Source organism: Pantherophis guttatus, chromosome 7 (assembly GCF_059756535.1).
Source record: "Pantherophis guttatus breed Tessera chromosome 7, ASM5975653v1, whole genome shotgun sequence".
NCBI classification, from domain to species: Eukaryota; Metazoa; Chordata; class Lepidosauria; order Squamata; family Colubridae; genus Pantherophis; species Pantherophis guttatus.
The window spans coordinates 81,762,737-81,782,812 of NC_142069.1; the positions used below are offsets into that span (position 1 = coordinate 81,762,737).

A 20,076-nucleotide genomic window follows, 5' to 3' on the forward strand; every position below is an offset into this window, starting at 1 on the left:
ACATCCCCTGGCCACGCCTACTATGGCCACGCCTACTATGGACATGCCCACCCAGCCAGTCATTAGGGCAGAGAACCGGTTGTTAAATTATTTGAATCCCACCTCCACCTGGGACTGTATGTATTATGCTCGTTTTGGAAATCCTGACTCGTTTAAGGGATCCTTACTTATTGCAAGGAACAGAGTGCATGGTTTCCCTTCATTTAACCGTTTAATGGAGGAGGCGATAAAGCCCCCCACACAGACCCAATTCATTTTCGTTGTTTCAGGAAGAAGATTGGAAAATTTCCGGCAGGTTCCCTGGGTTAAGTCAGCAGCTGAGAGGTTGATGGATCTGGATTCTCAGGCTAGTTCCAGAAAGGGACCAACCAAGACTCCTTCCAGGAAGCTCTGCCCAGAAGTTACGAAGAGTTATTTGCTCATCTCAAAAGGGCTCTGAGACTTTAAAAAAAAAAAATCAATAGGTTTTTCTCAGGTCTTTTAAATGTGGCCCTTTCCGAAAAAGAAACAGAGAGAAAAACTTTGCTCGCTTCTTGTTGATTAGATTTAGTATGACATCATCTTGTGCATCTCTACAGGAAGAACATAACTCAGATTTCAGAGTGTCTAAATTTAGAGAAACGTCCAGCAGAAAAAGTCTGAGGAATATCTGTGGGAAGGCTCAAAAAAATCAAGATGGCATCCAGAACCTGGATTGGAGACCCACCGAAGAAGCCCTTTTTCATACATGCATATATAAAAAAAGGAGTGGGTCAGAAGTGCCATCTTGACATTTTTGACAGACATACATCACCCGCAGATACCTGTCTCATCAGCAGCAATTTTAAGATGCGTGCATTTTACAGAAAATTGAAAATACGACATGGAAATGGAAATTGTACAGCGTCAGAAGTGAATAAAGGCGGGTGAGATCCAGAATCAGTTTGTGGATCAGTGGGTTCAACTATAATACTGACTTTTAGGTTTTTTTTCTTCAAAATGTAAAATAAACTACTTATGACTTTGTATGTGGAAAAAACTGAAATCGGTATGACATTGGAGACCTCATGTTTTTCTTATTTTCACCTTACTAATCATACTTTATTCCGTTTCTTTTTATATGCCTTTCCTCTTACACGATTTATATTATATACATATATCATCATCATCATCATCATCATTTTTAGCCATTGTCTACCCACTTCAGGATGAAGGCCTCTTGGCATGTTTCTAACCAATACAGTTCTCGACTTACGACCACAGTTGAGCTTAACACTTCTGTTGCTAAGTGAGTGGAACAGCCTACCTATGTTGGGTGTGAGTTCTCTCTCTCTCTGGTGGTTTTAAAGTACAGGTAGTCTTTGACTTAATGACCACAATTGAGCCCAAAAATTCAGTCGTTAAGTGAAACAGTTGTTAAGTGAATTTTGCCCCATTTTACGACCTTTCTTGCCATTGTTGTTAAGTGAACCAATGCAGTTATTAAATTAGTAACACCGTTGTTCAGTGAATCTGGCTTCCCCGTTGACTGTGCTTGTTGGAAGGTCTCAAGATGTGATTTCAGGAGCCCAAGGCCCTGAAACTGTCATAAATATATGAATCAGTTGTCATGTGGCCGTGGGGATGCTGCAATGGTCATAAGTGTGAAAAATACCGTGTTTCCCTGAAAATAAGACTGGGTCTTATATTAATTTTTGCTCCAAAAGATTCATTAGGGCTTATTTTCTGGTGAGGTCTTATTTTGGGGAAAATACGGTACTAAATACATCCATCTGGCTGACAATCTTAACTGGGGCTTATTTTGGGGGTAGGGCTTATATTACGAGCATCCTGAAAAATCATGCTAGGGCTTATTTTCCGGTTGGGTCTTAATTTCGAGGAAACAGGGTAGTAATAAGTCACTTTTTTCAGGCCCGTTGTAACTTTGAATGGTCACTAAATGAACTGTTGTAAGTCAAGGACTACCTATATTTTTTTTTTTAAACTTCAGTTGAGAAAAAGAATTCTGAGCCTCAAAAAAAAAAATACACCCTTATCTAAAATATTGGAATGCAATGCATTTGTAAAAATAAGTTCCTAGCCCTCATGGTGTTGAATAAAATATAAGCCTGGCATTGTAGATCCGAATGCTTGGAAACAACAAAGCACCAACAGCCACATCTCTATTTCTGTTAGCAGTCTATGGCTTTCAAAAGGTTGAGAGTTGATTCATCGTTTTGAAATACCAGGCTGCCAAAATAGCCCACTTTCCTTTATTCCAATCTTCTGTTCTGAAATGCCCCCGTGGCTATCCTTTCTAGCTTGATTTCAAAAGCTGCCGTGTTTTGCCAAGACTGTGTGGCTCAACAAGAGTTTGTAGGTTATAATTAGCATCAAAATGCTCCCCCCACTTTGCTTGTGATGTGCAGGATTTATCTCTCTCTCTCACACACACACACACACACACACACACACACATTTGATACCTTTGTGCATGTGTTTACTTTCCCACCCCATCTTTCCTTTCTGCTACCCACTTGTTGAAATGTTCTGAAACATCTCAGCTCATTTTTCCTTCCCTTCCCTTCCTTCCCTCCCCTCTCCTCTCCTCTCCCCTCCCCTCCCTTCCTTTCCTCTCCTCTCCTTTTCTTTTCCTCTCCTCTCCTCTCCTCTCCTCTTCTTTTTTCCTCTCCTCTCCTCTCCCCTTCTTTTCTCCTCTCCTCTCCCCTCCCCTCCCCTCGCTTCCTCTCCCCTCCCCTTCTTTTCTGCTCTCCTCTCCTCTCCCCTCCCCTCCCTCCCTTTCCTTTCCTTTCCTCCCCTTTTCTTTTCCTCTCCTCTCCTCTTCTTTTTTCCTCTCCTCTCCTCTCCCCTTCTTTTCTCCTCTCCTCTCCTCTCTTCTCCTCTCATCTCCTCTCCCCTCCCCTCCCTTCCTTTCCTCTCCTCTCCCCTCTGCTCTCCTCTCCTCTTTCCTCCCCTTCTTTTCTCCTCTCCTCTCCCCTCCCCTCCCCTCCCTTCCTCTCCTCTCCTCTCCTCTCCTCTCCTCTCCTCTCCTCTCCTCTCCTTTCCCCTCCCCTCCCTTCCTCTCCTCTCCTCTCCTCTTTTCTCCTCTTCTCTCCTCTCCCCTCCCCTTCTTTTCTCTTCTCTTTTCCCCTCCCTTGCTCTCCCCTCTCTCCTCTCCTTTCCTCTCCACCCCCCCCAAATAATAAGACTTCCCCAAAAATAAGGCCAAGCGATATTTTTCGGGGTTCAAAAAATATAAGACAGGGTCTTATTTTCAGGGAAACATGGTAGAAGATGCGCAGCCTCAGACTAGCGTATATCCTCAATCTATTCACATCTGAGCTCTGTCAATTCAATGAGAAATTGTTTTGCTTTTTTGCCTGAGGCATAGCAGTGGGATGGGAAGAAATAAAAATCCGAGGGACATCCACACTAAAATTAGTGGTGGTGAAGCCTGGACAGCTTGCTGCAAACTTTAAAATTTAAGAGGCTCCTGTTAAACTACTCAATTCATGAAAAGGTTCAAGGAGAAGGATTATGATGATAAATTGCTTTGGCCTGGAAAAATGAAGTCTTTCCAGGACGAATAACTGTAGGACAGGGATGTCAAACTCGATTTCATTGAGGGCCGCATCAGGGTTGTGTTTGAGCGTGTGCGGGGGGGGCGTGGTCAGCTAAATGTCACTCATGTCGGGGCGCCTATGGTGGCCCGAGCGCACAGCCCACCCTCCAAATTTGCTCCTCCAAATCTCCTCTGTTGCCTTCTTGCAAAGTGTTTTATACAGTCCTTCCACCGGGTTTGCAACCAAACAGAAGAATTTGCCACTTTGGCACAAGTATCACAATAGTTGTCTGAAAAAGTACAAAAGCGTCTTGCAAAACTCCATGCTGGCTGTCACTCAGGCTCACCAGTTGCTTGGTATCAAGGTGCAGAGTATTCATTTGCAGCAAATTCATAAGAGAACATGGAAAAAGACAACTGCAGGTAACATATGCAGCTATCTTAATTGTCCCCCATAGCGCACACATCCATTTACCTTGCCTATTTGTTAGAACAGAGGTCTTCAAACTTGGCAGCTTTAAGACTTGTGGACTTCAACTCCCAGAATTCTCCAGCCAGCATAGCTCCAGCATAGTTGGCTGGAGAATTCTGGGAGTTGAAGTCCACAAGTCTTAAAGCTGCCAAGTTTGGGGACCCCTGAGTTAGAAGATGCTTTAAAAAAAAGAAAAGAAAAGGTAAAGATGGTCTTGAGTTTATTCCAACTTCTTGTTTCTACATTCATTCATTGATTTCTTGTTTCTAAGTGGTTTGTCATTGCTGCCTTCTGCCACTTCCTGGTCTAGTCTAAACTTCGGGATTTCTTTGTGGTCTCCTCTTCAACAGCTGATCGGTCATGACACAGCTTAGTTCCAAGATCAGCTGGATGTTGATATCTGCTGAGACACTAAGATGCTCTTTCAGGGCTACAGTTGAAAGAAAAAAATTGTCGTGTCATTTTTGTATAAGACTTCATGGACCAGATCTTACTTTGAGGGATGGAGTTTTGTTCGTCAGAATATCCCAGAACTTTCTTTGCCCTGTTCTCCTGGGCAGATGACAGGAAACATTTCCTGGGTACAAAATCAATTTCCCTAGGTCTACTCACACCTTTTTGTCTTCCTTAACACTTCAAATCTTTTGAAGAACACTTCTTCGTTTGTTTGTTTGAACATTTAGCTTCTTCAAGTCTAAAGGCCAATGCTTCACCATTGTTTTCCATTGCTTCAGCCTGAAGCTGATTGCGCCATAATCGGAGTAGATCCTTCATTAATGTAATATCTCATCTCAGCAGATGACCTCATTGTTAAAGACACAACATGTTTGTTTGTTTGTTTGTTTGTTTGTTTGTTTGTTTGTTTGTTTGTTTATAACATTTCTGGACCACTCATCTCCATCAAAGAACGACCCATGAAGATGCTTTTCTGGTTCAGGAACTCTGGGCCCATTTCTTTCAGAACCACATCCTTCAAGGACATGATCTTTGATCAAGTCCTCCAATTGGCTTAAGATGCCAACGTAGGATCCCAGTTGGTTAGAAAGCACCAAGCTATTACGCTAACAGAAGTAACATCTAGATCAGTGGTGAAATTCAATTTTTTCTACTACCGGTTCTGTGGGCGTGGCTTGGTGGGCATGGCAGGGGAAAGATACTGCAAAATCCCCATTCCCTCCCCACTCCTGGGGGAAGGCTATTGTAAAATCTCCATTCCCACCCACTCTGGGGCTAGCCAGAGGTGGTATTTGCTGGTTCTCCGAACTACTCAAAATTTCTGCTACCGGTTCGCCAGAACCTGCTGAATTTCACCCCTGATCTAATTATTTTACTTGTACTTAGAAAGCCAGGAAAAAAAAATAGTTTTCTTCTCATGATGTGGTTGTCCTTGTTCAGATGCTAAGTTGTGTCTGACTCTTTGTGACCCCTCCGTCCTCCATTGTCTCTCAGAGTTTGCCTAAATTCATCTTCATTGCATCAATGACACTATCTAGCCATCTCCTCATTTGCTGTCCCCTTCTTTTTTTCTGCCTTCCATCTTTCCCAACATCAGGGTCTTCTCCAGTGAGTCCTCTCTTCTCATTTGGTGGCCAAAGTATTTGAACTTCAGCCTCAGTATCTGACCTTCCAAAGAACAGGCACGGTTGATTTGAGTCAATGTTGATCCGGTTGTAGCCATGCACTAATTTGAAGGACCTCAGCAATTCTTCAGTAGGTTGCATCACTCCATCTTGAAACATACACTAATTTTAAACCAATTTGTAACGGGCAAAGTTCAACGTTTTGATTTATTTCACCTCAAAGAGGAAAAAGGAAATGCAATTTTGTACCTGTCTCGTAACAGAAAGGTTTTGCCAAGAAAGAGCAAAGTACAATCTTCGGTATTTTTAGCAATCCGTCTTCCAGTGTGTGATGTCATTTCGGGGGGCCAAATGTTGCCCTTGTGTCTTTTGGCGATTTTTTAAAAAATAAATTTTCAGTGATATTAGAGAATTTCTCAATATATCCAACTTAAATTTATGGATGTCCCTGTTGGCTGTATTTGTGGACTCCTGTTTTTTGATTTTGTGTACAGGTGATTGAGTACATAGAAAATTAACTTTATGAAAACACATATCCATCATTCTAATTCAACCTACCTACAGATTCATTAGATAGTCTTCTTTTGCCCATCTCCCATGTTGAATATAGCAATTCGTAGAAGTTCTCCAAATGCAGCAGTCTGTGCACGTTCTATTTTTTGTGCGTTTATATTTATTCTTTCTACCTGATCCCCAAAATGTAATATATTTTGTGAACACAAATGCAATTAGGTTTGCATCACTTTAAATGATAGAATCAGGGAGCTGAAGACTCATCTGTTGGCTTGCAGGTGAAGACACTAAAATCATACCATACATGGCAAAGTTCAGTTTTGTAGCCTTGCAGATATGGGACTTTTGAAGAAAGAAACAGAAAGTGTAGGAAGACAGTGGCTTTGCTCTTACCATTGTACATTGTAATATTTTTTGTTGTTATGTACAGTAAGTTTATGTTTTGAACTTCTCCTTTACTAGAAAGGACTTCATGGTGGCATGTTGCTCTGTATAGCAGTGCTATTATCTGGAAGATGGCAGGTGGAGATTCTCCTTTCTCCCAATGGCAGATTGTGTCTCTGTTGTAGCCCGCCAGCAAAGCTGGCAGCAGATTCGGACAGTGAGGAGGTTGTGGAGGAACATGGGCCAGTCCTGGAATCTGGGGAAGGCTCTGACGAGGGATCTGCATCAGAGGCAGAGAGGGAGCCAGGGCCGTATGACAGGAATCAGCTGTCTTTGGAGTAAGACATCAGTGAGGCAGACAAACAGCTGGAGCCTGTTCCCAGTGTGCGCATGCGCAGAGTTGCCAGACGAAGAGAACAGCTAAAGAACAAGGGTCGACTTGGGAGTAAGGCCACAGGTGGACAATGAAGGGCCCCTCCCATACAGAATAAAAGAGGAGCAAAAGGGGAGTGGAGTTTGCAGGAGACAATTAGTTCATTACTGTATTCTTACCAAGTATTGCCCCGTCTGAAAGATATCGGCCTGGCCACTCTCCAAGCCTGATAAAGGTCGGTAATTGTGAACTATCTTGAAAGACTGTGGGAGAGGAAAGACTTTGTTGGAGAGGAATTCACTGTAAATTAATAAAAGGGGTTTATTGGGAAGAGGACTCGGCTTCATGTTGCTGGGGAAGCCTAAGTTAGAACAGTCTCCTTTCCCACAGGCGAAAGCAAGGGACTCCTCCCCTTGATCCTCTGAGGGTTTCCTGTGGTTCCAAGACTAAGTCTTAAATCTAAGGGCAGAGTGCATAGATTAGATCTATAGGCAGAGTTCATTTTCTCCTGACAGATTATGAGGGTATGGGATGTCTTCCTTGATCTTGCTCAGGAGTGTTAAACTCAAGGTCCGTAGGCTGGATCCGGCCCGTGGGGTGCTTAGATCTGACTGGCGGGGCCGCCCTGGAAACAGTGAAGGACCGGCCCGTGGTACCTCTATCAGTGAAAACGGAGCTCGTGAGGGCCACATGTAGCCCTCCCTCCCGGGCTCCATTTTTGGCTGTGACAGCCTCCTGTAGCCCTTTGCTGGCGAAAACGGACCCTCGTAAGGCCACATGTGGCCCTCACAAGCTCCCTTTTTGCTGGCAGAGTGCTAGCAAAACAAGCTACTAGCAAAAGTGGCATTTGATCACACGTGTGATGTCGAGCTGGCCACGCCCACCCTGGCCATGTTCCCCCAGCATCCTCCCAGGTCAAACACAACCCTGATGCGGCCCTCAATGAAATCGAGTTTGACACCCCTGATCTTGCTCTTTGTCTAATCAGGTGGATTACAGCACAACTCCGTATTTGCAGAAATACGGAGTTGTGCTCTAAAATAAAAAAGAGAGATTGAGGTTAAATAGTCAAATGGAGGAGCTGAATATCTACAGCAGGGCCCCCCAACCTTTTGGGCACTAGGGACCAACTCCCCAGAGAAAGGTTTTTCCATGGACCGGAGGGGGCGTGGTTTTGTGTGCTGCCTGCATTCCGTTGATGGGGCTTCGCTTTTTTGCAAGGCCCCGTTGCTGTCATACCGCGGACCAGGGGTTGGGGACCCCTGGGAACCCCCTCAGAACGGGCTCGCAATTTGGGTGTCCTCCTAGACTCACAGTTAAGATTAGAGCAACATCTGACAGCTGTGGCTAGGGGGACTTTTGCACAGGTTCGCCTGGTGCACCAATTGCGACCCTACTTGGATCAGGAGGCTCTCCTCACAGTCACTCATGCCCTTGTCACCTCAGGGTTAGATTATTGCAACCTACATGGGGCTACCCTTGAAAAGTGTTCAGAGACTACAGTTGGTCTCGAGCATGAGCTGTCGTGAGTGCACCTAGATACACCCACATTACACCAATTCTCCACGAGCTGCACTGGCTCCCTATTGGTCTCCGGTCACAATTCAAGGTGTTGGTTATTACCTTTAAAGCCCTACATGGCTCAGGGCCAGGTTATCTTCGAGACCGCCTTCTGCCGCATAGCTCCCAGCGACCGGTAAGATCCCACAGAGTTGGTCTCCTCCGGGTCCCGTCAGCTAAACAATGCCGGCTGGTGGGCCCGTGGGGGAGGCCCTTCTCTGTAGCAGTCCCAGCTCTCTGGAACCAGTTATCTCCTGAGGTCCGGACCATCCCCATCCTATTGGCCTTCTGAAAAGCGGTGAAGACCTGGCTTTTCCGGCAGGCCTGGGGCCATTGATCTCGCTCTTGTGCTCTGGTGAAATCCGGCCATGAATGGCGTGAATGAGTTTTTAATGTTTTAATGTTTTTAATTTTTAAATGTTTTTTATAATGATTTTTTGGAATGTATTGTGAGCCGCCCTGAGTCTTCGGAGAGGGGCGGCATATAAATTGAATTAATTAAATTAAATTAAATTAAATTAAATTAAATTAAATTAAATTAAATCTACAGTATCTGTGTTGCGGTCAGTATCAGAAGACCAGGATATCTCCAATCCATGAGTTCTAGCTTCTCTAACTTAATGCACATACCTGCATTTTTGTGCTTTTGAAATGCTAATTTCATTATCCACATTTCTCCATAATCATGCATCCTGCTGGCCTCCACCAAGGGATTGTTAAGTATCTTGTTGTTGACATCCTTCTGTTGATTTCTCTACAGGTTTGCAACCCATCTACTGGAGCAGAGACGATGTGGGTCAATGGCTAAAGTGGGCGGAGAAGGAGTTCTCCCTTAGAACCATTGACAGCAATACCTTTGAGATGAATGGCAAAGCTCTCTTGCTACTAACCAAAGAGGACTTCCGATACAGATCTCCACATTCTGGTAAGTAATTTTAAGAAGTATCGTATTTTTCAGAGTATAAGACGCACCTTAATTTTTTGGAAGGAAATTAGGGGGGTGAAATTTCTGCCTACCAGGTATTCATCTGGCTAGCGTCCTTAACACATTAGTTCTCTTGCTAGTTTTGAGGTTAGGGCTGGTTGGGGCTAAAAACCAGCTTCTAGAGCACAGCTGATCGTCAGAGGGAGCAGCAATTAGAAAAGCAGGCAAAGCACGGAAGATTGCTTCGCTCGCAAGCGCTGCGTTGGGGCTGAAAAACAGCTTCAAAAGCACAGCTGATCGTCTGAGGGAGCTCCAGTGACTAAAGCAGGCAAAGCATGGAAGGGGTAAGAGAAGGCAGCAGCTGTTCTGGGTAGCCATTTTGGGCACCGCGTGTCACATTTTCAGCCTCCAAATGTGTTGCGACGATCGGCGGCGATGTGCTTTGGCGCTCGCCTCAGACTTGAAGGGCTCTCAAACAGAGTGTTTGGAGGCTGTAAACGCGATGCGCGGAGCCCAAAAACACAAGCCATTGTGGGTGGCAATCTCTGCAGCCAGGAAGAGGACGCGTGGAGGCCGAAGGATGGGGGCCAGCAGGTGGGCGGGGTTACATTCTGAGTATAAGACGCACCCAAATTTTCAGCTTCTTTTAGGAGGGAAAAAAGGGCGTCTTATACTCCGAAAAATACAGTAAAATCTGTCAGAGATTAGATGTGTAGGAGAATCAACATCCGCAATATTTTTAATTAAACTTTATTGTATTCATATTATTGTTACACATTTTTACTTGCTGCAGGAATGGGTTACGCCTCCTGATTTAGTTTAGATTGGAGATGGGGGAACCCTAACAGCAAACAAATTCCATTTAATATTAACCCCATTTTGATCATTATTTTAAATAAAGACCTAGTGAAGGGAAAAATAAAACAATTCCAAACTCTTTTTTGGGGGAGGGGGGGTGTAAGTGGGATGGGGAAAATGGAAATTTAATACATTCTCATCATACAAATTTTATTTCCATTTTCCAGAGTATTAGCTATCTCATTCATTTTTGTCATCTGCAAACCTGATAAACATTTACCTCATCCAAGTCACCAATAAAAAAAATATTGTGGGAGAGAGAGGGTACAAAAATGAATATTGTAGCATGCCACAGATTTGAAAAGGAGTCACTGGAGATTAGTTTTTGCGTACAATTTTGCAGCCGACCATGTGTCCATCTTTATTGCAAATTGGAATGTCACAGAATATTCTGTCAGTGGTAGGATATATTATGATTAGAGCATTTGTACATCTTATTAGAAAATTAGCCAATTTTTTTTTAAAAAAACAAGATAAGGCTAGTCTCAAGGATTAATTCTTAACTAATTTCTTTGGACTTCTGGCAATTTTCATATTGCTACAAGGTTAATTGCTGGTATGGTATGAAAAATGCATGTCTTGGAAATATTCATAACTTACCTCATGCAAGATACTCAGAGCAGCAAATAATGTTATTGGAAAGAGTATACAGCAAACATGAAGAATGTTTTAAAGATAGTAATAGTATCTTTAATACTATTAAATAGTATAGTATTTAATAGTAGACAAGTTGTAGCATTAAAAATAACTGCAACACAGCATTGCAAAGCTGACCCAACTATAACTCCAGCCAGCTTGTTTTGGCTTGTTATCTGAAAGTCAGTCTGTCAGTGTAGCAGAGAAGGGCTGTTTTCTAAATGCTGTGATAGTGAGCAAATTCAGAGTAGATCAACAGGATCACGTGAGAGAAGTGATCCGGATCCTAGTTTGCTACATTTCCAAAATTAAATCAGAATCTACCTGTTCTGACCTAGGCTTCCCCAAAAAAAGCACGAAGCAGAATCCTGGTCCCGACAAAACCCCTTTTATTAAACGAACAGTGAATTCCTCTCATTCACCTTCAGCAAAGTCTTTCAAGGGAGAATTTACAGTCACAGACCTTATCTGGCTTGGAGAGCTGCCAGGCCGATATCTTCAAAACTTGGCAAAGAGTCTCGGAGAGTCACAAACCAATTAGGCGAACTAATTGTCTCCTGCAAACTCCACTCCCCTTTCGCTCCTCTTTTATTCCCTCTGGGAGGGGCTATTCATCATCCACCTGTGGCCTTACTCCCAAGTCGACCCTTGTTCTTTAGCTGTTCCCTTCATCTGGCAACTCTGAGCCTGGCTTCAGCTGTTCGTCTGCCTCACTGATATCTGACTCTGAAGGCAGCTGATATCTGGCATTCGGCCCTGGCCCCCTCTCTGCCTCCGATGCAGAGCCCTCATCGGAGCCTTCCCCAGACTCCAGGACTGGCCTATGTTCCTCCCCAACCTCGTCAATGTCCGAATCTGCTGCCAGCTCTGCTGGCCGGTGGCGGGCCACAACACTACCTTCATGTGACCTCAGTTTCTTATTCTGAAATGACCTTCTCTTGTGTGGATAGCCTTTTGGTGGCCCATGAGGGCTTTCAAAAAATCAGTTGGTTTTCCTCAAGGCCCCATTCCCGCCATCTTTCCTTAAAAGAACTGATTTGATGGATCTCACCTTCCCTCAAATGTGAGGTAGTCCTTGACTTACAAGCTCTCATTTAGCGACCGTTCAAAGTTACAACAAAACTGGAAAAAGTGACTTATGACTGTTTTTCACACTTATGACCAGTGCAGCATCCCCATGCTCATGTGATCAAAATTTGGATACTTGGCAACTGACTCATATTTATGACGGCTGCAGTGTCCCGAAATCACCTTTTGTGACCTTCTGACGAACCAAAGTAAACAGGGAAACCAGATTCACTTAACAACAGTATTACTCACTTAACAACAGCAGTGATTCAGTTAACGACTATGGCAAAAAAAAGGTTATAAAATGGGCAAAACGCACTTAAAAACTGTCTCGCTTAGCAACATAAATTTTGGGCTCCATTGTGGTCATAAGTCAAGGACCACCTGTAAATACTTTTCTGCCGCTGAAGCAGAGTTTTGTACCTTGAAAGGAAAGAGCCATGGAACTTCTGTGTTTTATTATCCTGGGAGCTGGGCAGTTATCAGAACGAATGCAGATAAATATGTGAATAAATATAACCTGCCTTTCTAGCTTTAGGGACCTCGAAGTCTTTAAAAATTCATTTTCCTGAGTTGGCACTTTTCTTCTTCTTCTTCGTCTTCTTCCAGGTGATGTGTTATACGAGCTTCTTCAGCACATCTTGAAGCAAAGAAATTCTCATATGTTGTTTTCTCCCTTCTTCCACCCTGGGAATTCTGTTCATGCTCCGCCAGATGTCATGCTGCATCAGAACCACGATGAAGGTAACCGCAAGGACTTCTTTATTTTATGAGGACCAAAATTACAAAAACGGGTTAGGTGATGCTGTGGAAAGAAAGAGGACAAGAAAGGGATGGGTTTGGGGTTGGGAAAGCATACCGATAAAGGAGAATGTTTATGTTTGAAATGAAACAGGAGTGAAATGCTACCGGTTCAGACCGGTTCAGCTGAACCGGTAGCGATGGCGACAGGTGGTTCGGAGAACCGGTAGCTCCGCCCACCTACCCGGTCGTCGTTACTTCCTAGTTTTAACCAGAAAGTAGCCTGTTATTTACCCTCTGCGCATGCACAGAAGGGTTTGTGCATGTGCAGAGGGTCCACGCATGTGCACGGCATGTGCACTTCCGAACCAGTAGGGAAGATAAGTAGATTTCACCCTTGAAATGAAGGATCCTTGGTGCTCTCTGGGTTTGGGGTTGTTTTCTTGCAGAGGTTTCATTACCCAGCTAGGTAACATCATCAGTGTGAAGCATGGAATGTGTGTGGCATCCTATTTAGATCACTCCTATACAGGGGTGGGCTTCAAAAATTTTAACAAGGGATTCTCTGCCCGGTTGCTGGGTGGGCGTGGCCTAGTCGGCCTCCTGTACCACAGTAGTGGGGTGTTTTTGCCCTCACCAGGCTCCAAAGGCTTTCCTCAAGCCTCCAGGAGGGCAAAAATGGCCTCCCCAGGCTCCGGAGGCCCTCTGGAAGCCAGTAGGCCTGTTTTTCACCCTCCCCGAGTCTCCGCACGTGCCCTGCACTTATCTGCATCCAAAACGGGCCGCGTGGGGACTCCTGGGAGGGGCAGGGAGGGGTGGGCAGGGCCAGCTAGGAGTGGATTTTGGGGGTTCTCCGAACAGCACAGAATCTTAGCTAGAGGTTCTCCCGAACCCCTGCGAGCCCCCAGCAGCCCACCCCTGCTCCTATAACTGTGATTTATAAATCCTAAAGTTAAACCGTATTTTTCAAATCTTGCAACTTTAAGATGGGCAGACTTCAAGTCCCAGAATTCCCCAGGCAGCATGCATCGTCACCCTCCCGCTAGGGTAATGTTTGATCACAAATACAAGTACCCATGAAGTTTTTAGAGAATCATAGTTTGGTAATGTTGGGAAATTCCCAGCCAGACAGAAAGGAGGGGTCAAATGAGGAACTAGCCTTGAGTCCTTTTATAGCCACAAGAGACTGCATAGGACTGGCCACTGCCTAAATTCCTTGAATACTTATCTGTCTGTTCCCAGGGGAAGGAAAACAGCCTGGGGAGACTCTTACATTATAGGTAGAACATACTAAAGTCACTGACTTGGATTCTTCACAAATTGATCTAAATAGAATCAAGATCACGTAAAGTGTTAATACCACTTTATAAGGCCTTGGTAAGGCCACACTTGGAATCCTGCATTCAGTTTTGGTTGCCACGATGTAAAAAAGATATGGAGACTCTAGAAAGAGTGCAGAGAAGAGCAAGAAAGATGATTAGGAGACTGGAGGCTAAAACATATGAAGAACGGTTGCAGGAACTGGGCATATCTAGTCTGACGGAAAGAAGGAGTAGGAGTGATATAATAGCAGTGTTCCAATATCTCAGGGGCTGCCACAAAGAAGAGGGAGTCAAGCTATTCTTCAAAGCACCTGAGGGCAGGACAAGAAGCAATGGGTGGAAACTAATCAAGGAGAGAAGCAACTTAGAACTAAGGAGAAATTTCCTGACAGTTAGAACAATTAATCAGTGGAACAACTTGCCTCCAGAAGTTGTGAATGCTCCAATACTGGATGTTTTTAAGAAGAGACTGGACAACCATTTGTCTGAAATGGTGTAGGGTCTCCTGCCTAAGCAGGGGGTTGGACTAGAAGACCTCCAAGGTCCCTTCCAACTCTGTTATGCTATTCCATTCTAATCTGGTTGCATGCACCTGACAGAATGGAGGCTTTGACTCAATTGGCAGCGAGTCAGATAGCTCTGAACGCTGTCGTCCTCTTTCAGACAACATTGCTGATGGGGAGTTTAATCCCAATTAATCCTGGGTTTATCCTTGCAGTGGACAGGTAGCTAGAAAGGAGTGAGGACTTCAGGAACACAATTGTAGCCGAGATCTTGACTTAATTGCCTCCTACCATGGATGTCTCTGTGGCAGTGGTGAAATCCAAATTTTTTTACTACCAGTTCTGTGGGCATGGCTTGGTGGGCGTGGCAGGGGAAGGATACTGCAAAATCCCCATTCCCACCCCACTCTTCGGGGAAGGATATTGCAAAATCTCCATTTCCACCCCACTCTGGAGCCAGCCAGAGGTGGTATTTGCCGGTTCTCCAAACTGCTCAAAATTTCTGCTACCGGTTCTCCAGAATCTGTCAGAACCTGCTGGATTTCACCCCTGCTCTGTGGGCCAACTGTCTCTGAAAGATTAGCAGACTCTGATTAAGTATGTGGCCCAAAAACACTGTTTTGTTGTAAACCAGAGCTGTTTTTCACCTCCCCTCACCGTATCATCTGAAGACATCATACCCTATACTTGGCCAGACTTCATCAGCGCCCGCCTTCTCCAACGCTCCAAAATCTCTTTGATCTTTTTTCTTTCATTTCCGGCTCCTACAATTTAAAGCTGTATGTTTGCATTTTTTGTGGTCCGCCTCTGGTAGAAATGAAAAGCTGAGGAAGGGTGTTTCATTGGGATTACGGATTTCCTTGCAGCCGCAGATTCTTCTAATCTAGCCAGTGAGAAGAATTGTAAGAAGGAAAGCTGGGTCAGTCTATGGTAGCCCAAATTTGGGAGGTGGCTGGTAGCATTTTTCCCCCCCAACTCACACATTACTAAAAGGCAAAAGATTATGTCAGTTGCAGTTTCCTTCATCCTGCATCATTTTAGCATTGGGTCTCTGATGAAGGCAGCTGCCTCTCACAAAAGCTTATGCCCTTTAATATGAGTTGGAGCAAATGTGACCAAGCTTGTTCGAATATTGGACTGAAAGAGAAATACTTTCTACCAAATGTTCACAGGTGGATAATCCCATCTCTCCCAAATCCTTATGATTTGCATCTCTGGTGTTTAGTGGACGAACTGGAGCAGTTAAATATAGTCGTGATTCCCCTTCGGGGAAATTTTTTCCTTTGGACTTGCTTTTATTCGGGATTTTGTAACCCAAGTTTAGGGATGCGGTGGCTCAGTGGCTAAGACGCTGAGCTTGTCGATCGAAAGGTCGGCAGTTCAGCAGTTCGAATCCCTAGCGCCGCGTAACGGGGTGAGCTCCCGTTACTTGTCCCAACTTCTGCCAACCTAGCAGTTCGAAAGCAAGTAAAAAATGCAAGTAGAAAAATAGGGACCACCTTTGGTGGGAAGGTAACAGTGTTTACCTTTGGCGTTTAGTCATGCTGGCCACATGACCACGGAGATGTCTTCGGACAATGCTGGCTCTTCGGCTTTGAAACAGAGATGAGCACCGCCCCCTAGAGTCGGGAACGACTAGTACATATGTGCGAGGGGAACCTTTACCTTTAACCCAAGCTTGCTCCATCCAGCTCACAATGGACAGGCAGGCAAGAGAAGGGGTCTCGGCACATGCAAGAGTTTGGCCTTAAGTCTTAAGGTCATCTGCACCAATTGCTCTGAAATGCGATACTTGCTTGCCACCAGCTTTAAGTTGAACAGCCCTTCTAAACTGCCTGCTGGTTTACAGTCCGTGCTGGAAGGCGAATGTCCTCCAAAAACAGGGCCCTGGAATGTGAAATTTAAGAATGCGGCTCACCCAGCCACGGAAGAGGCTGCTGGTTGCACATCTGGGTGATTTCTGATCTGGACTCCTCTGTTTCCAGTCAGTTATTTTCCAAAGCACCAGAAGGCAAGACAAGAAACAACCTTGGAACTAAGGAGAAACTTCCTGACAGTGAGAACAATTAACCAGTGGAAGAGCTTGCCTTCAAAAGTTGTGGGTGCTTCATCCATGGAGATGTTTAAGAAGAGACTGGGCAGCCACCTGTCTGAAATGGCACAAGGCAGTGATGGCTAACATTTTTTTTTTTTTAATTTGATTTATATGCCGCCCTTCTCCGGAGACTCAGGGCGGCTTACAGTGCGTTAAGCAATAGCCTTCATACTTTTGTATATTTTATACAAAGTCAGCTTATTGCCCCCACAAACTGGGTCCTCAATTTACCTACCTTAGAAAGGATGGAAGGCTGAGTCAACCTTGAGCCTTGGCGAGATTCGAACCCTGCAGTAATTGCAGGCATCTGGTCTTAATAACCAGCTTAATAACAGGGTGCCTTAGACCACTGTACTACCAAGGCTCTTTTCCGGACCGAGTGCCCAAAGTGTGCGCACCAATACGCACGTGCATGCCCAAACCCCCAAAATGCAATGTGCACAGAGCCCCGTGCATGTGCCCTCCCCCCGGTGCATGCATCCCCCGCACATGCACATGTGGGCCCCCCGCATGTCCCCCCCCCAGATACGCACACACCGGGTGCATGCGGGGCAGAGACCCGAAGACCCGCTGGCTGGTAGGAGGCACACGCACATGGGCAGCAGAGCTGAGCTGGGGCGACAGCTCGTGTGCCCACAAAGAGGGCACAGCGTGCCACTTCTGGCACGCTTGCCACAGGTTTGCCATCAGCAGCCTTGATTTTGCTCTGCTCCCCACAAACAGTTTCAACCCGATCACACACACACACACACACACACACACACACAGACACACACGGGGCCTAAAATGTCGCCTTTCTCATTGGCTCTCTCTCTCCCCCCCCCCCGCTTTCCAAACATTCTTCAGTCACCGCAGACAGGGGCATGGCTTGGCACCCGAGTTTTCACTTCCTTGTGCCCGTTTGGATAAGATTGACCTAAATAGCGAAACAAAGAAAGACCTTTTCTTGTTTATGACTTCGGCTGTGTGAATCATAAAATCCACACCAGGGCCGTTTCCTCTCCAGCTTCAGCCAGGAAACGGGTGGGTGCTGTCTATGGACATGAGGAGCGTCTGAGGGGGCTGGAGTCAGACGGAGGTCAATGCGAGGCACTGGAAGAATCCGAGCCGGATGTGACCCCTGGGGTCTTCAGCAAAGGACCTCTTGGGATTTTGCAGCAAGGGGTGGGGGGGGGATCTGATATGTTACTTGGGGGGCTTTGTAAATCTTTCAGTCCCAGTGCAACAACCAGTGGAGAAAATGGAAAAGCAGAAATGCTCCCTGCGGAAGGGGGCAGGGTTAGGGAGTCACACAAATGGGCTGGAACTAATTACGGTTCCACTGAATTAGAAGATTTACATGGGTGTATAAAAGCCCTGTTTTGGCTTTGCCAAAAAAAATTAAAAAAATGCAATTCTCTCCCTCTCCCCCACAATAGCAACACATTGTGAGTTTTCCCCATTTTTCCACATCTTACACCAGGGGATGTTGTGGCATGCTGGAGTAGGTCGTCTTGAATCTGAAAAGGCAGAATGCCAACGTGATCCACAAAGCCTGGTATTTGACATAATAATAAAACACAGTGCGATGATATAGAATGGCATGGTGTAGAGTAGAGTAGAGTAGAGTAGAGTAGAGTAGAGTAGAGTAGAGTAGAATAGAATAGAATAGAATAGAATAGAATAGAATAGAATAGAATAGAATAGAATAGAATAGAATAGAATTCTTTATTGGCCAAGTGGACACACAAGGAATTTGTCTTTGGTGTATATGCTCTCAGTGTACATAAGGAGAATAACATACATTCATCGAGAATAAAAAGATACAACACTTAGTGATAGACAAGGTTACTAATAAGCTATCAAAACGTACAAGGAAACAAATAAAAACTGTGTAATTGAAAGATACAAGCAACATGGTTATAGTAATAAGTGGGAAGAGATAGATACTAGTAAGGAAGAGAATAATAATAATAGTAATGCAGTCTTAGTAAATTATATGACAGTGTTGTGGGAATTAGTTATTAAGCAGAGTGATGGCATTTGTGGAAAAAACTGTTTTTGTGTCTAGTTGTTCTGGTGTGCAGTGCTCTATAGCTTCTTTTTGAGGGTAGAAGTTGAAACAATTTATGTCCAGGATGTGAGGGATCTGTAGATATTTTCACAGCCCTCTTTTTGACTCGTGCAGTATACAGGTCCTCAATGGAAGGCAGGTTGGTAGCAATTGTTTTTTCTGCAGTTCTAATTATCCTCTGAAGTGTGTCCGTCTTGTTGGGTTGCAGAGCCAAACCAGACAGTTATAGAGGTGCAGATGACAGACTCCATAATTCCTCTGTAGAACTGGATCAGCAGCTCTTTAGGCAGTTTGAGCTTTCTGAGTTGGCGCAGAAAGAACATTTTTTTTGTTGAGCTTTTTTGATGATATTTTTGATGTTAGGTATCCATTTTAACTCTTGAGATATGATAGAACCTAGAAACTTGAATATATTTCTTTTCAATTGATTCTTACTGAAGACATCGTTACAGAGTAAAATCATCTAAAGGAAAAAGGAAATAAAGGAAAAGGAAAGTGGTGAGAAGAAGTGAAAGGGAAAAGGAGAAAAGAAAGACAAAATATAAAGAAATTACTTCCAATCTTCTTTGCAGCAACAAATGCATTTCAATTTTATTCTCTCTCTCTCTCTCTCTAAGATTACATTATGACTTCTCTCCTTTCCATCTACCCTTGGTAATCAGCAAAAACCCATAAATCACGAGCATATTTTTATTACTATCAGCAAAAAGAAAAAAAAAGAAAGTCCACAAAGGATTTCCAGTCACTAATAAATGTCGTTATTGTCTTTTCTCTAATTAAGCAAGTCAATTTTGCAAATTCTATCATCTTCACCAACCGTTCCTCCATTGTGGGTATTTCAGAGTCTTTCAATTTTTGTGCATTTTATTCTCATTATTTCATTGGAATGGTAGGGACCACAAGCATTTAGGAAAGGGTTTTCTGGAAGGCAGTGGATGAAAATGTGATTAGTTCTCATGCTAATATAGTTTACACCTTCTTCAACCTGTTTCCCTACCTGTATTTAGACAACAGTTCTCAAGACTTCCCATGAGTCTTGTTGACTTATAGTCAGGACTTTCCAAGTTGAAGAGAGTGTATCTATAGCTCGGGGTAGAATTGTGAACGTGGTGTTAACTTGGTTCTTTGCAGATGTTTCATTACCCAACTTGGTAATAGCATCATCCTGAGTGAGTCTGGGGGTTTCCTGCCTGCTTATATGCAGTAGCTTGCCATGCCAGATTTGTTGAGGGTGTATTGACTTCCTTGGTGGTTCCTTGATTTAGAGTGTTACTTTCTGCCTGTTTTTTTGTCTGGTATTAATCCCTGCTTATCTGAGCGTGGGCTGCTTAGACGGATATGTTCTAGTCTTTTTATTTCCTCCCTAGGTTTTTTTGTTGCCTCTTTTGACTGGTATGTAAATATAGTTTATCTCTAGGGGTTTGTTGATGGCTGATTTGTCTGAAAGACCAGCTTCTGGGAATTGCCTAACAT

At 44.3% G+C, this 20,076-nt stretch overlaps 1 protein-coding gene across 1 annotated transcript in view; it reads left to right on the forward strand.

The window, feature by feature from the left end:
- Positions 1-20,076, forward strand: part of ETV6 (ETS variant transcription factor 6) — a 143,950-nt gene that overhangs the window by 101,342 nt on the left and 22,532 nt on the right. Inside the window, exons 3-4 of the mRNA XM_034440369.3 lie at positions 9,163-9,327; positions 12,499-12,633. Coding sequence (XP_034296260.1) covers positions 9,163-9,327; positions 12,499-12,633 — 300 coding nt within the window. The remainder of the gene's footprint in view (positions 1-9,162; positions 9,328-12,498; positions 12,634-20,076) is intronic.